A 17,073-nucleotide genomic window follows, 5' to 3' on the forward strand; every position below is an offset into this window, starting at 1 on the left:
AAAATGTATGGAAATGGGTTAAAACTCAGATATCTAAATTAAGGGTAAGTATCAGTATTAGTACACAGAGCAAAAGTGTCTGCCATATTTTATTTTTTTCCTAATGTAGATGTAAATGAACTAGTAATGGAGACACAGTAGTATAATTTTCCCCAAGGAGGTCACCAGATGGAAAGGGTGGTGTTTAGCCAAACACTTGCGGGGTCTAGACATTTACCTTTGCCCTTTGGTGGAAGCTGGACAGTTAACATAGGGCTTAAATCAGGGAGCTGGCCCCTACTGGGATTTGCCTGCCTTGGTCCAGATGATGAACTGTCATTGTGCTTTCAGGTCCCATTCGTTATTTATTTGGGATCAGGCAACTTGGGCTCAGGGCCCACCACACTGTGTATCCACAGGTAACCCGGAGCAGGTGGATGAAAGTCTCAAGCAAGGTTTGACTTAGCCCCCTGAAACCCCCTACACCTGGGAAGTGTGTAGTTGCCCAGAAGGTTGGATGTTGGCCTTGAATACGAGTCAAAGCAAAACCCAAATGTAGATAAAAGTATGCCTTTTCCATATACCCAAAAGATGCACATTAATACAAGGACATCTGTTTCACTATGTTTATAGCAGCATTATTTGTAATAGCCAGAACCTGGAAGCAACATAGAACTCCCTCAACTGAAGAGTGGATAAAGAAAATGTGGTAGATTTACACAATGGAGTAATATTCAGCAAAAAAAAAAAAAACAATGGAATCTTGAAATTTGCAGGCAAATGGATGGCACTAGAAGAAACCATCCTGAGTGAGGTAACCCAGTCACAAAAAGAGAAGCATGGTATGTACTCACTCATATATGGATTTTAGACATGAATCAGGGGAGTGCCAGCATACAATCCCACTGCCAGAGTCTGGGAAACAGAACTCTACTTTCAGCGACTGATGGAAGTAGAGGCAGGCACCCACAGACAAACACTGAAATGAACTCCTGGAATCCAATGACAGGAAGGGAGGACTGATGAGCAAAGGGGCTAAGACAGGGCTGGTTTAACCCACAGAACAGTTGACCTGAACAAGGGGGAGCTCTTGGACCCCAGATTGAAGGCTGCATGGAAAGCATGGGACTGATCCAGACCCCCTGAATATGGGTGTCAGTGAGGAGGCCTAGGTAATCTATGGGGCCTTGGGTAGTATTTATGCCTAGCTTACAAATGGACTTTGGCTGCCCATCTCACAATGAGGGATGCTCTCTCAACCTGGATGCTTCTCTTGGGGGAAGGCCTAGGCCCTGCCCTGGATGAAATGACAGACTCTGGAGAACTTCCACGGAGGGCCTCACCCTCCCTCGGGATAGGAGTGGAGTTTGGGCGGGGTAGGAGGGGAGAGAGAGGGAGATGGGATTGATATGTGAAGCAAGCTTGTTTCTAACTTAGATAAAAAAAGAAAAAAAAGTATACCTTTTCAAAATATTGAAGCTTCAGCGTGTATCAATAGTCACGAGCAGAAAATTTTGAAGTACTTATTAGCTATATCGAGAGTACAGATGGGCAAGTGCTGGGGTTCAACAGTTAATACAGCAAGTACAGCAAAGTGAGGGGAGCTACGCAATTGTCACTGTCAACATCTCAATACGGTTTTCTAAAATTAGTTAGAGACAGGGTCTCACTTGTAATACTGTAAGTACTGGGGTCAAAGTTAGGCGCAGTGCCTCCCACCAGAATGATCAAATTGACTGAACCTGTTTAGAATCCAAGAACTGCTTGAGCAAATTCCAGCTGTTTCAGACAAACCTCTCTAGCAGGCCACACAGTAGTAATACCCCTGCGCAGCCACCAGGTGGAGATTCCCCACTCTGGCACAGGTAGAAATGGCTACAGGGTCAGGAGCCCACAAAAGCTACCTGGCGATTCTGGTTAGTTCTGAAAAGAGCCTTTGGTATTCACTGAAGGGCCCTGAGAGTGGGCAAGACCTCTGCAGCTGTTAGCCTTGCGTGGTGATTAGCTCCGCGGCTCACGGACCTCCACGCTGGATGTGGTTGGAGGAGCAGAACTGCTGCAACACCTGAGTCACCAGAGCATGATGCAGGTAGAGGGAGCAAAGCCCCCGCGGTACACGTAGGCGGAGACAGTGGAGAGGAAGCAAATCACCAGAAATGAATAAACAGCCTACAACCCCACTCTCTAGTGGGATCCTGGAGCACGGAAGGCAACCGGGAAGCCCCATTGGCTGCTCTGTCGAAATTTGACCAATGATAAGAGTCCAGTAGGTCACCTCATTTGCATATGGTCAGGCTTCTATCAAAGAACTGGCTTTTTGTTTGTTTGTTTACCTCTAGGACTTGTTCCCTCCGAGATACCAGCTTTTCTGGGTTGGAGACTGGTCACTTTTCGTTTTTGCCAGGATACAGAGCTGTCCATAAGGGAGGGGTGCCCCCGGCCTCATCACACCTACTACTAAGATTTAGGAGTGTATATACCAGCCCTATAGGGCAGAGTGGAGAGACGACCCGTGTTTAGGAAAGGTAAAACATGCCTTTGCAGTGGATGGGAGGCACAACTCTACGATTGACTAAGCATGGTATTGACCTTGGTCTGTAATCAGACCCACCATACCCCTGGAACCTCTTCCTCAGGCCGGAAAATGAAGACAGCCTCTCTGTACCTTCAGCTTTCCCGGGGACCACAAGGTCAAAGTGAAAACAATCCAAGGTAGCACACCCCGAGATTTGCTCATGTCATTTAGGCTGCAGGTCTGAGACCAAGGAATGGAATTTTAAAACCCCGTCTTCAGAACACCAAGTTCTACATTTATGAAAGGAACCGCAGGGGCTCGGATGCTGCCTGTGCAAAATGGGAAAGAAATACTTGTGCTGTCAAACCCGCAGCTCATACCTGATCGTCAGGGCAGCCTGTCCAAGGGGCTGTCGTAGCGATTATAGCACTATAAAGTTAGCCTGCCCTTGCTTGCACCCTGCCAGCCCTCAAAATGGAATCCTGCTAAAAATCAGACTGTTTGTTCTGTGACAGTTTAATCCTGGGTGCTGTTTCAGTCGTTTTGTTTCTAAAGCCAGCACAGCCTTGTCTCCTAGAAATTCCTTAACAGCACATTCCTTTTTATGAACCAGTTTACAGAGAATCTTTGTTTCAACCCAGTTATCTCCAAATTAAACCTTTTATGGAAATAAAGCAGTTCATGTAGGCATCAAGTAGCACAAAACTTGTGGAAGTTTCCCTTTCCCAGGATTTTTAGCAGTCACTTGTTATTTGGGGGTCTTTGCTTGAGAAAACTAGGTGGTGTGAGAATGGTCTTTGAATTTACCTGTCTGGGGACAGCTGCCACCAGCTCTCACTTAACTATGGGGTGATTAGGGCAAAAGACCTTAGATTCACAGCCAGTTTTCTCTGAGGAAGAAATGCCGTTTCACCCAAAACCTCAGTCTCCAAAGTGAGTTAAAGACAGGGTAGGTGCTGCCAGAGAACCTCTGGATTAAGGTCCAACTAAATATACTTTTGGCTGTTTATGGGCTCCACATCTATGGACTCAATGAAAGAAAATTACCAGAAACACCCCCCCAAAGTCCCTTATCTATAGTGTATTCTATACCTTTGACCTCACTTTTTCCCCCAACCACATGAAACTAGTTCATAGTACCAGTTATATTAGACATTAGAAGTAACCTAAAGGTGGTTTATAGACCAGCAGACACTGGGTGTAGGTCACAGACGAGGACTTGCACAGGTCCTGAGCACTAGCACCAGCCCCCATGGGCAAGCACTAAGGGCACATATTTTTTATTAATCCGCTGCATTGGCCTGTTTCCTAACATGCACACTACTTACTTATAAGGCTCTTCACCAGCTCTATTCAGCTTGACAGTACTACTGCAAAAACCCCAAGGAAGATCTGAAATGTGCCTAAAACCTGGCTGTTTTTCATATGGGGAAGGCTGTACCAAAAACAACAAAATCACTTGCTGCTCCTCCCTGCTTTTGGTGTATGTGGGAGGTTCATAAGATTTTTCCACGTAGCCATTAAACTCATGACAATCACTCTGCCTCAGTTTCCTGTGTATGGCTCTTTTGTGTTTTTTTTTTTTCTTTTTTTGAGACAAGAGTCTCATGTAACCTTCCCTGGCCTGGAAATTGCTATGTAGACCAGCTGGCTTCAAACTCAGAGATCTGCCTGCCTCTGCCTCCCAAGTGCTGAGATTAAAGGCGTGCGCCACCATGCTAAATGCCTTTTGAAAGTTGGTATTCTCTTCATCCCAACTTCTCCATTTCCCATCCCATAGGCAACTAGTCCTTCAGATTCCACTGATGCTCTCCCAGCATATCCAACCTATGGTCTATGGATCAGGAGCAGACAAAGGATATCTATCAAATCAATGCAGCACACCACCAAACTGTACTTACCTGTGTAGACAAGTATCAAAGGGGTGGACACTTCTGTATGGACCATGTGTATACTTCAATCTGCCTTTTGCTTACCATGGTACCTTAAGTCCCACTCAAGTAAAACATATCTAGTTCATCTCTTCTGTCCAATGGGCTCTATCCTCTGTGACCTTCTACCTCTCTAGCAAAGGAACCCCAATAGTGAGCAGAGCATATACTAACTTGAGGATCTGGGAAGGGATGTCCTTGGGTCACCATGCCTCTAAATCTATCAAACTCTTGAAAGCTGATGTTCACCCAGCAGAAAGGGTAAGGAATAGAGTATATCTTGGGATTCTGCCTTTAGGCTTCTGCTGTGTCACTGTGAAATCTTTCCTTTAAATGATAGTATTAGGAAGGTGAGACCTTGGGAGATGATACGGTAAAAGGTGTAGCGCCTCACAAATAGAATTAGTGCTATAAGGCACCCTAAAGACTTTTTGTTTTGTTTTGAGACTCTGTATACCAGGCTGGCTTCAAATTCAGAGGTCCACCTCCTAGAGACCTTACATTCTTTCTTCCCTGTGGAAGCATAGGGACAGACATCTATGAAGTAGGTAGTAGGTCTCACCAGATAGCCAATCTGCCACCAACCCTGATTCAGCTCCCCAATGGTGCAATGGGGAAAGGACAAAGATGGCCAGTGCCAGGCAGGACCCAGAGCAACAACAGATTCCTCTCTGGTGAGAAGTGAAGACCCTGGTGGGTTCTGGTGCTGAGTTGCTCAGTGGTCCAAATTCTGGAGTGGACCAGGGTTATGGTGGACATGGGCAAGTGTCCTATGTGGCAACCATTTAGGGTGCTATTGATAGTACAGGAATTTCAGGCTACAAACTGGCAGGTGAGTTGTGGTGCAACCCTGAGGCTTTCTTAAGACTGTACTTCACACATCCAGCTAGTCTGTCAGGAGTCACAGGGGAAGGAAAGAGGAAGTCTCTGGGGCATGTCCACTGGGGTTGGAGGTGTTTACTTAGACAAGGTCATATGGTTTTCTGGACCAATACTAAAATCTGAGCGATAAGCCCATCACTTGTTTCTGAGATATAGGTGGCCAGTTCCAGATTGCCTAGCAGTCTCTATACCTGCCATTTAATTAGTCTAATTTCCACTTCTGTCCCCAACAGAGGTCACAGTTTGTCAAAAGGGGGCATACTACTTAGGGCTACTGCTCTCAGTGCCACCTGCACCTCTGTTCCTGTCTTCCTGTTCTTCCCTGACACTCCGGGGAAGCTCTTCTGCCTGCAGGAAAGGTCCATGCTGGGCATCCAATCACCCTGAATATGAGTATGACTAGTCTGTTATCTTCTAGCCCTAGGTACATCTGCTCGCCTGGTCAGCCCTCTGCATGCCCGTCAGGTGGGCTAAGCTGGAGTCCCCTCAGCATGATGCCTCCTTTTGGCCTTTCTAGTCATCGATGGGTCCTGCTTCCTGGCTGTGATTCCCACAGTTGACACTGGGTTCAGGGTGACACCTGTCCTCTCTCCCTGGCTATCTCAGTAACAGTCTGCTTATTTTCCAAAGACCCTGGAGCCCTGGAGCCAAGCACAGGGGAAGCAACTGTGTAGACAGAGACTAGGAGGTATAGAAACAGAGAGGCTGGAGCAAACCATTTTATTCAGCACTGAGAACCCAGCCCACCTGGAAGTCAAGCTGGAGTCAGTCACTACACCCAAGGCCGGGGCCTTCTGAGCAAAGGACATCGTTACCCCCAAACCTACATAGGTCTGTATCTTTGGCCCCTGACCTGTGTCTGTCCACTCTGCTGGGTTTTATTTCTTGGACTAGTTATCTACACACACAATGCTGCAGGCAACCACGCTACCGCTACACCACAAATTTTGTGACATTCACCTACTGAAGAAAATATGAGGTGAGAAAAAGCCAAAAATACAGTGAAGTGAAGCACCAGGTGGCTTGCAGATGCCACCCCTGCTACTCTTCTGCCGGGAAGAAGGTCCCTTCCATGAGAGGTGGGTAACAGTAGGGAGCACTTTAGGGATGACAGTGACACCCAAGGGGCACAAGCTAGAAGGAAGGAGGCTAGGAAAGCAAAGCCGAAGACAGCTCCCAAGGTCTGGCACAAGACCCAAAGGGAGAAAGCAGCCCTCCAGAGGATGGAGAATGCTCCCCCCACCATCACCCAGAGTCCCAGCCATACCCCAGGCCCCGCCCCCCGCACCTCTATTCCCTGGCACTAACACAGGCCGACTGTAAGTGGTATGTCCCAGAGCCTTGCTAAAGAATGTCTGGTGAGCCAATCCTGTCATGGGCACCAATGGGGAAGGTGCAAAGTTTGGTTCCCGGATGCTAGAGTGACACTGTCACACTAGGCCCTGTGCCACGGCTAAACAAGAAGCAGGGACTTCAGAGCTGCCACGTGGTCTCAGGCAGGGTTGGGACATACTAGGAAGGGAATCTCAGGACTGATCTCTACTAGGAACAGGTAAAGGCCCAGGCATATTCATGCCCCAAAGAAAACTAAAAACACTGCTGAGAAATGGAACTATGTGAATGACTGAAAGCGGGGCACCTTTGATGCTTGATCCCAGACTAATATGTCATCAGTGTTGACAGAGATGGGGACCTATCCAGGACGAAGGGTAGTGCCAGGCACAGAGGCCTGAGAGATGTAGGTAGGGGTGCCGCAGGCCAGCTGTTGAAGGTGGTTCCTTCTGCATCATGCTCCAGGGGCCCAGCCTGCTGTGCAAGCATCATCACTGCAGGGAAAGGAAGAGATAGAGACAAAAGGAAAAAGGCAGTGAGGCAGAGAAAATGAAGGAAGATACAGAGATAAGACAACAATGAGACAGAAATACATAGAGACAGAAGAGGCAGCGAGACAGACCGCTGCTCTCCTAAGCACAACACACCCTGAACCATGGTGACTTGACAACCCATCTAAACTAGGTCCAAAACCTATGTCTCCAAGGCTGTATACTCATCACCACAGAGACTGTAGAGCCCCTAAACAGTTAATACATATGTGGAATGGGGGAATCCCTCAGCTGCAGGCAGCTGCTGATGGCACATTACAAGCCCAGGCTCAGATTGCCAAGTGGGCTGCCTCTCACCACAGGTGTTAGTCTAATCCTTGGGGCAGAGATAAGGATGGGGGGTGTTTTACTGCCCACAAGTCTGAGGGGTAAAACTATCCCTCCCATATCCAGGGTCATTGCCTGTCTTCCTCAATTCAAAGTCCCTTCCTACCACTTTTCCCAACTCATTCCCTGACAGTAACACTTAGGCCACAGCAGGGGCAAGGGAGGCCATGGCTCGGATCTTTCCTTCACTGGGGCTCTGGGCTGGCCAGAGATGTGACATGGAGAGGCACTCATTCCCCACCAGGTGGTACCTGAAGAAGCATGCTAAGGCCCAGGTTCCGGTGCTTCTTCTCCAGCTCGGACACAGCCTGCAGTAGGGACCGGAAGCGTTCTGCCGGGTCAGCCTGCTCATCATCCTCTGAAGGGCCCTCATCCTTCTCAGCCTCCTGCAGAAAGTGTTCCTCCTCTTCCACGAAGAAGGCCCGAAGCTTCTTGTAGTCAGTCAGGGCCTTCTTTCTTCGGTCCATAACATGCCCCTGCAGGGTGAGTGGGAGAACAGACAATAGTCTACCTTGGCCCACACCCACTGCTACTGTGTCCAAAGAAAGAGACCCCCCATCTACTCTGAAAGAAATAAAAAAATATGACACCTTAAAATATGCTGGGTGGGTCTTCTGAATTAAACCTACTATTAAAAAAAAATCACAGGTGAGGTGAGGGAAGATTCTCTTACATTGCTTTCCTAAGCAAGAAGTGAAATCTCCACAGGAAAGACGCCCCTGCGGTCCCTGAAGGTGGTGTTAGCTTGGTCCCAATGTGGTGAGGTGGAGTTGACAGGGCCTTTAAGAGGTGAGGCCTGGTTAGGTACTGGTGGGTGTGCCCTCAGAAGGGAGGGATGCTGGTCTCACAAGCTACCAGCTGGTTCCCAAGGCAGCTGTTACAGAGAGAGCAATCCTGGGTCCATACACTTCACTAGAGACCAGCAGATAGAGCCTTTTGGTGGCTCAGCCTCTAGACCAATAAGTTGCCTTCTTTACAAAGTACTCTATTGTTATAGCAATAGAAAAAGGATAACACGCTCTCCCTGTACAAAGCAAAAGGAATGGCATTCTTATCAAGGATAGAAGCAGAGGTTGAGAAGATGCTATACAGACCTTGTTAAAATAATTATTTTCTTTTATGCCTCCCAAACTAATCAATTGTCCACAACCTGCTCTTCTGTGTCCAATTCAGTACATTTGTTAGACTGTGACAGTTTCTTTGGGTTGTTTCCTCATGAGGCCCTTCTACAGATGGCATAGCACTGGCACATAACCTATCTGCATCCTTCCACGTGCTGCAGATCATCTGTAGTTGACCCAGTTTACCTAACACAACGTAAATACTTTGTAAATGGTTACTCTACTAGAAAGAAGACTATGTATTAAGTACAACTACACAACCACAGGCCTCTGTCTATTTGTAGTACTTGCTTTGTGTGATTCTATTAGAGCCTCTCACATGCTGGACAAGCATTCCACCCATCAGCCACATTCCCATTTCCAATCATAAGTCTGTTAAGTCCTTGGACATAGAACCCACATATACACTGCTCACTTATGTAAAGAACCCCACGCACAGCTTCTCATAGATGAACTCTGGGACCAAAGTCCTGTTAGACTGCATAGTGACCTACTACTGGCCACTTTCCCTACTATAGCCTCTGGTAAATATAAGAGCAAAAATTTATCCTGCCACTCTCAGCAACACTTCAACCAGTGACAACAGAACTAAAAAAAAAAAAAAAAGACACACTTTTAACTTCACTCAGATCTTCATCCTGGCCCTGGACCACACAACACAGGAGACAGCCATGTTCCTGACGGAAGAATGCTTTTGTTGAAAAGGATTTAATGCCAGCCAGGTAACTGCTGTCTGGCCAAGCCCCTAGGACTACAGGATCCTCATCTTTGTAGTAAAAGCCTCTATGTGCTAGAACTTGTCCTTGGAATGACTGTGGGTTCCCAGAAAGCTGGACAGCGTCAAAGCCCTTCAGTTTTTGTGAGGGGTAGAACAGGTGGGTTCAGCCTTGACATACAGGCCATCTGAGAACTTCAGGGCTTCTGTGGTCTACAAAAACATTTTTTATGTTCTTAAAAAATGGGTGGGGGGAGAAACTAATAAAATTAATATACAGAAAGAAAAGTCACCAAAGTTTAATCAATGTGTGGTTTTGCTGACAAGTAACCTTAAAAGACTGTAACATGATGTCACCTTGGTGTTTAATGCCATGGAAGGCAAGCACCCCTGTGCTGAAACCTCCAGGTGATTGTGTGGAAAGTGGTGGGTCTTTGGAAAGTGGTCATTCTGCCAAAGTAGAGATGGGATTAGTGCCCCAGTAAAAGGGACCCCCAGAGAGTTCCTGTCTGCCCCCCATGTGATGATACAGTGTGAAAGGCCACCAGAAAGCAGCCCTGAACAGATTCGGGCTTGCCATGGTTTGCCTGTAGACCTCCAGCCTCCAGAGCAATAATGTCTGTGGTTTTGTATGGCTGCCAGAAAACAGCAAGTTCTACTGGGGCTGGTCAGAGTCAAGAGTACTACAAAGTGTCGGAGTAGGGAAGAAAGCTGAAGCTTACAAACTACCCTCATGTAAAACATGAGAAGGAAAAGAGGCCCCTACTGACTTCTGGCTAGGTGTGTCCTAGGACAGCATCCTGGCACTCATTACCTCCATACAGAGGCCCCTCCTCCAGCCAGCCAGCCAGGCAAACAGCAGCCCAGTTTGGTTGCCCTGCTGGTTCCCATATCCAGGAGACCCCACTTGCCTTCCACACAGCAGCCGCTGATTCTGCCTGACCATGCAGGTCCCGGGCATCATTTAAGTCCTTCCTCATGATTTCCACGGACCCCTTGTTCTCCTGGGAGAGAGAAAATGGTTATGGACTGGGAAGAAGGATTTCGATACCCTCTGGCTGCTGGAAATCATTTTTTTAAAGGGTCTCCCGTGCTTCCCACTTGGTCAGAACTAAGTAGACAGCAATTCTAGGTTTCCTGAGTGATTCCATGTTTTTAAACACTGATTCAGGCAATAGCTTTCCTCTCTCTTGTGTCCTGCTTGGTTTCTGTGGTGATTCCTGTTAGGAAGGGGACAACAAACCACAGGACAACCTTAGCATTAGAACACCTACCCCAGGTTGGGACCCGGATGTAACCACTGGCCTCCACCTCAACGCTCTTCACTAATAGTGACTAACTCCTATTTCTGGGACTCATTTCAGAATATTAGGCTAATAGTACACTCAAACACACTAAGCTAGTGGTTTCTCCTGCAGGGCAGAGACCAGGCATCACTGCCATACTACCTGACTACTCAGAAATAGATACCCTGCTCCTCTCTGGGCCAGTGATGATACTCCAGAACCCTGGGCCCAGATTGTAATGGGCGGTTTCTGCCCGATGGCAGGTGCCACATACAATGACCAAGAGAACATAGCAGAGAAGGTTCCAGAATGAGGTGGTCTGCAAAGGGTAACTGGCAGACAGAAACCCACACTCAGTCTCCAGCACAAATCTCATAGAGCCACCAGCAAGTAGGTGGGCGGGGCTTGCCTCAATGAGGTCACACCCGGTTAGGAGGAGGGAGAGGCCTTGGGGAATGGGAGAAAAAAAATGACAGTCTAAAGGCGGTACAGAGATAAGGTACAGGTAGGCCCGATGAAAAGGGTACAGAAGAGAATGCTCTAGAGATGAGAAACCAAACACCACCGCAGGGACCGGGAGAGGTATAACAGAACTCACAGACTCCACGATTCAAGAACACTAGGCACGGCAGGGACCCCCAGGGTACGGAAAAAGCAGGGCTGAGGGGCACCGCGGAGACTCGGGGTAGGGAGGATGCTGGGCACCCACGGCATGCAGGAGAGAGATAAGGTCAGCGCACTGATCGAGAGACTGGCTCCAGGTGAGTAAGGCACAAAGGTGGGCTGTGAGCGGGGCCGCCTTGCGCACCTTGCCGCGCAGCGCCTTCCTCCAGCGTGGCTCCCACTCGGGCGGCTCCGGGCCCGCGGCCATGCGGCAGGCGGAGCATAGCGGATCTCCATCGGCACGGCACAGCAGCTGCAGCGCGGCCTCGCTGGCAGGGCCGTCGCGTGCCGGCGCCGCAGCTGCCTCCTCTAGCGCCAGGAGGCGGCGGCTGAGTGGAGGGCGGCTGGGCTCCACCGCGCGCTGCCAGCAGTCGTCGGCACACTCGGGGCACGGGAAGGGCCCGTCCTCCTCCGCCCAGAAGCGCACCACGCACGCCCGGCAGAAACGATGGCCGCAGTCGGCGCGCACCGGCTCGCGGGGCGCGCGCTGGCACAAGGCACAGACGGCCTCAGCGGGGCCCGCGGGGAGCGCCAGGGCTGCGGGCGGCGGCGCCAACGAGGGCGCGGGCGGCGAGAGCGCAGAAGGGCCGGGAATCGGCCGGAGAGCGAGGCCGACAAGCCTCAGCCGACGACTCAGACCCGGACTGCGCCAACGCCGGGCACGCGCGCGCGGGGCGGGGTTCGGGCTGCCGTGCGCTCTGACGTCCGGGTCCTGGCAGCTGCGCGTTCCTCCATCCAGGTCCTTGCAGCTGTACTCTCCATTCAGGTCCTGATAGTCGCGCGTCGCCCCGCCCTGGTCGAACCAACTTCTGGTAGCTGCTCACCACTTTGTCCTGATGGTGTCAGTCGTGGGCTCCAAACCCGGATCCTGATTACAATGCTCTCTGTGTGTACTATAAGATTACTCATACTAGAGGATGCTGCCTCAATATCATAGATAGTTGCCCATCTCCCATAGATAACTGGGGAGGTGGTCCGTCAGGGGAGGCTTTGCAGTTCCTGAAATACAGAGTGACTGAAGGTCTGGGGTTTACCTCTATACCTTCAACCCAGAAGCAGGATAAACAGGTTAGGTAGACAGAAACTCCTAAATGATTAACATGCCTATGTAGTCAAGCAGGAGTCTGACCAAACTGAAGAAGTTGGCGACACAAAGTGAAGGTGGAAATGCCATGTACTTTTACCTTGTGGTCCCCAAGGGAGGAGTCGGTGCTTTCAAAAGCAAGAACAGCTTCTAAATGCCTGATATACATCTACTACCCAACAAATACCACCCCCATCTCCAGATATGTTTTAAATCTGCCAAATTTGAAAATCCATCCCCACCATTTTCTCTCATATCTGACTTTTTCGGTCATAGATATGTCATAAACTGGAACCATTTAGTATTGTTCTTTTATTGTTTTACTTGTGTAAGGAATTCTCTTTTTTAATTCAAACATTATTTAGCAATATATTTGGTCACCAAATTAGTAAATTTGCTGATGAAATTTGTAATCTTACTACAGGGGATGTGTGTGGAGAACAGAATGTCCATGATATAATTGTAGTTTTATTGGATTGGATTCTTAAATGTTTGGTGGCTACAATTCTCAAAAGATCAAGGCATTAAATGTGTTACTACTCTTTTCACTATCTCCACTCCATTTGGAATCAATTTATCAGTGTCCTGCAGTGAATCTGTGTCCCTGTTGACTTGCCCATTGCCATGTGAATTTTGATTATTTAGTGATATATATTTGTATATGTTTACTAACTTTATAAATAAAACAAGTTGTGTCTCTTGGGGGACCTCGGCTTGTTTCATTTGCAAGCATAAGGGAAACTCAACTTGACCTGTTCCTTGTGTTGTTAAAGAAAACACAATTTAAACTGCACAGAGCACGAGTGCAGAGTGGCAAGTCTGGGAACAGTATTGAATCTCTTGCAGATAATATTCTTAGGAATTACTGACATGCAAACTCAGGCATCAATAGTACTGTTGCTTGTTGTTAATGTCTTGTTAACACAGGCTTGGCATCCAGGGAACCAAAATCTGAAACTATTAAGACTGATAACGGACTGGAGAGATGGCTCAGAGGTTAAGACCGCTGGCTACTCTTCCAGTGGTCCTGAGTTCAATTCCCAGCAACCACATGGTGGCTCAGCCATTTATAATGATATCTGGTGCCCTCTTCTGGTATGCAGGCATACATGCAGACAAAACAGTGTGTACAAAATAAATAAATAAGTCTTTAAACAAACAAAAAAGACTGTTAACATTATGTCACAGATGGGAAAAATTCCCCACCAGGAGATCTGTTCTGAACTGTATAACTTGTACAAAAATATTATCAAGAAGTCAATTAGTTCTTAAGAATGTGAGTCACTGGTGAGGCCTCCTCATGTACTTGACCCTTTCACATGCAGACAGTTCCCTCTCTAAATTTCTATCATGTTGTAACACAGCTCAGAAGTCATTGTCAGGACATGGGCATCCTTCAGTCACATCATGAGCCAAATAAATTTTATTTATGTTACTCAGCCTCAGATATTTTGTTATAACAGCCCAAAATGATCTGAGAAATGAAGATATGAGAAGATGCTCAAATCCAGTGTTCATCTAGAAAATGTGAAATTGAGCAGCAATGCCATTCTGCTCCTTAGTCACATACAAAGTGTTACATTATATGTAGCATTAGCAAAGCCATGGAGATGATGGAATGTCCACTCAGTGCCAGGAGCATGGGATGACCATTCTGGAGCCACTCTGGCAGTACAGGTCAAGCCAAGCAGAGGCACCTTTAACCCCATGAACTCCATGTCTAGGTGTCCAAAAGAACTCTTCCTGATGATTGCATTCTTACCAGCATCCAACACAGGAGGGGGGACGGGGGCAGGGGGCGGGTGGCAACATGTTAGAAGGCAAGAATACATCCATGGGAAAGTGTAGAGGGGAAATACAAGATCTACCACAAAAACAAGCCTTGGACAATGCCAAAGTATGGACAGTGTATAGTGAAAAAGGAAGAAATAGAAATGGTATGTGTAGTGTTCAAGGTTGTCTAGAGAAACAGAACTGATAAAATGAACACACACACACACATACAGGACTTATTAGAGCAGCTTACAGGTTATGGTTCATCTAGTCCAACAATGGCTCTCTCCTGATGGAAAGTCCAGTCCACCAGGCTGGATGTCTCAGCTGGCTTTCAGTACGTGCGGGAATCCTGAAAAGGTAGTTCTATTACCAGTGAAGAAATGAACTTAGCAGTGAGAGTGAGGGCAAGCAGGCCAAGAGCAAGTGCTTCCTTCTTCCATGTTCTTTATATAGGTTACCATCAGATTTAAGGTGAATCTTCCCACCTCAAAGATCTGGATTTAGGGTGATTTTTCCAGCTCAAATAATTCATTCAAGAAAAAAAAGACCCTCAGAGGTGTACCTAACCTCTTGGGCTTTAGGTAATTCCAGATGTAGTCAAGTTGACAATCAAAACCAGGTATCATAGCATGGACATGGTGTTTATGTAATCGAATTGAACAATGCACACATAGAACAACAGCAAATTTTCCAAGAATGTACTCCAGAGAATATTGCATAAGCAGGTACAATCAGCTCTCCAAAATTTAGGACTCTTCTTCAGATTGAGATTAAAAATATATTATAAATGTGATGTTGTCATTTATATGTACTAAACACTACTACAGCAGCCTCATCTGTACCAAAGCTATACGGCCCTGTTCATGTCCTAAACAATAGAACAAATACACACTAGTCACATCCTGTGAAGTATCATAAATCATCTAGAAATTTTTAAATTAGATAGAAGTATGCATGTAAGTCTAATGATGTTTTAGCTAGGTATAGTGGTACATGTTTTTAGTCACCGCACTCAGGAGTCATAGCAGGCAGAGCTCTGTGAGTTCCAGGCTAATTTGATCTACACTGAGTTCTAGGCCAGTCAGTCAGTCAGAGCTACAGAAAAATGTGTGGTGTGTGTGTGTGTGTGTAAGAGAGAGAGATTTGTGTCTGAGGGATTTGAGGGTCCTTAAATATTGTTATCCATGTAGGTTTAGAGCCAACCTCTTCAACAGATATGGTATGTATACATATATATTTATGATATTCAAATTTGAAATTTTTCTTCAGATTAAAAACTTTAATTTGGGGACCAGCAAGATGGTTCCATGGGTAAAAGTTCTTGCTGTGCAAGCCTAGAGACCTGAGCTAGATTTCTGGAACCCAGGTAAAGGTGGAAGGAAAAAATTAACTCCACAAAACTGTCCTCTGACCCTCACACAAGCACCGTGGCAGGGTGCACGCACACACACACACACACACACACACACACACACACACACATACACACACACATACACACACACGCATATTAATAATAATAATAAACTTTACAAGATTAAATTTTTAAAAAATCAGTTGTATTTTGTCTCTTCTGCACTCATGTAATTGGCCATGGCCACATCCAGCATGGCTCTCAAATTGTTACTGAGGTTTGGTGCTCAAACTGAGGGTCTTATGCATGCTAAACAACGGCTCTGTTTATAATCCTGGCATTTCGGACATGAAGGCAGGGAAAATGTGAGTTCAGGGTTAGTTTGAGCTACATGGCAAAGCCCTTGCTTAAAAAGAAAAACCAAATCAAACCAACAAAAATAACAACAAACATAGCAGGAATGGAGAGCAATGAGGGGGAAGCAGGAAGATGTACACTACAATCTGAAAGTTGTGACGGCACCTGGGCATCCTAGAAACCCAGCCGAGCACACAGGTGTGCTGGAAGTGAACTCTTCCAATGTCGTGTTACATGGGAAGAAATACGCAGCAAAGTGAGTCACCAAGCTTTAAGATGAGTTGCCCTTTCAGAAGCTTCAGTTCTGGGACCAAATGAAGGGCCTTGTACATACTAGGGCAAGTCCCCCCACCACTCCCTAGCCTGTGAGCTGCCTTTTGTGTTTGATTCTAGGGATAAACGTTGAGAAATATTTCATCCTTTTGACTTAAAAAATGCAGTAACTCTTGAGAAGTCCACACCCACTTGAGGGTATGGGTTACTATTCTTTACTTAAGCCTCTCTCCCTTTTTAAATTAAATTTTAAAATATTTACTTTTATTTTATGTTTGAGTATTTTGGCTGCAGGATGCATGCACACCATGTGAATACACAGTACCTAAAAATGTCAGAAGAGGGTGTCAGAAGCATTTATAGACTGTCATGCGAATGCTGAAAACAGATCTTGGGTCCCCTGTAACAAATTCAAGTGCTCTTAACCACTGAGCCATCCTCTCTCCTCTCTTGATGCCTGTGCTTAATCCTATACTAAAACCTTTTCTTTTAAAAATTTTTATTTATATTTATGCCTATGTATGTATGTATGTATATATGTTTACACATGTCTGTGAATGTCTGTGGAGGTCAGAAAAGAACATTGAATACCATGCAACCAGAGTTACAGGAGGTTGTGAGCCACTCAACATGGGCAGAGAAAATCTAGCACTAGTTCTCAGCAAAAGTGGCCTAAGTGCTGAGTCATATCTCCAGCCCCAAAACTGTTTATGAAATATAACTCTGCTTCAAAGAAAATTGCATCAAACCAGTTATCTGATAACTACTACCTTTTAAATATTTTAGATGTTAAAACAAACATTTCAGATGTTTAAAATTCATCAGTCTCCTACTGTGCTGGCGCCACTATACCTGAATTAAAAAATAAAATTTTGTTTAAGATAAAGAAACAAAGCCCAAGTGAGGAGTAGCAGAGTGACTTGGCTG

General features: G+C 46.6%; 1 protein-coding gene across 1 annotated transcript; it reads right to left on the reverse strand.

Moving 5' to 3' along the window:
• Window positions 1-6,013: 6,013 nt before the first annotated feature.
• On the reverse strand, window positions 6,014-12,555 carry Rnf187 (ring finger protein 187). The gene is made up of 5 exons (XM_040747960.1): window positions 12,432-12,555; window positions 11,448-12,121; window positions 10,265-10,357; window positions 7,769-7,993; window positions 6,014-7,133 (listed from the first exon to the last, which is right to left on the reverse strand). Exons 1-5 carry the CDS (start codon window positions 12,553-12,555, stop codon window positions 7,131-7,133), a joined length of 1,119 nt encoding a protein of 372 aa, XP_040603894.1. The 3' UTR covers window positions 6,014-7,130.
• Between the last annotated feature and the right edge of the window lie 4,518 nt (window positions 12,556-17,073).

The sequence above is a fragment of the Mesocricetus auratus genome, unplaced genomic scaffold (genome assembly GCF_017639785.1).
Source record: "Mesocricetus auratus isolate SY011 unplaced genomic scaffold, BCM_Maur_2.0 Super-Scaffold_100007, whole genome shotgun sequence".
Taxonomy (NCBI): Eukaryota; Metazoa; Chordata; class Mammalia; order Rodentia; family Cricetidae; genus Mesocricetus; species Mesocricetus auratus.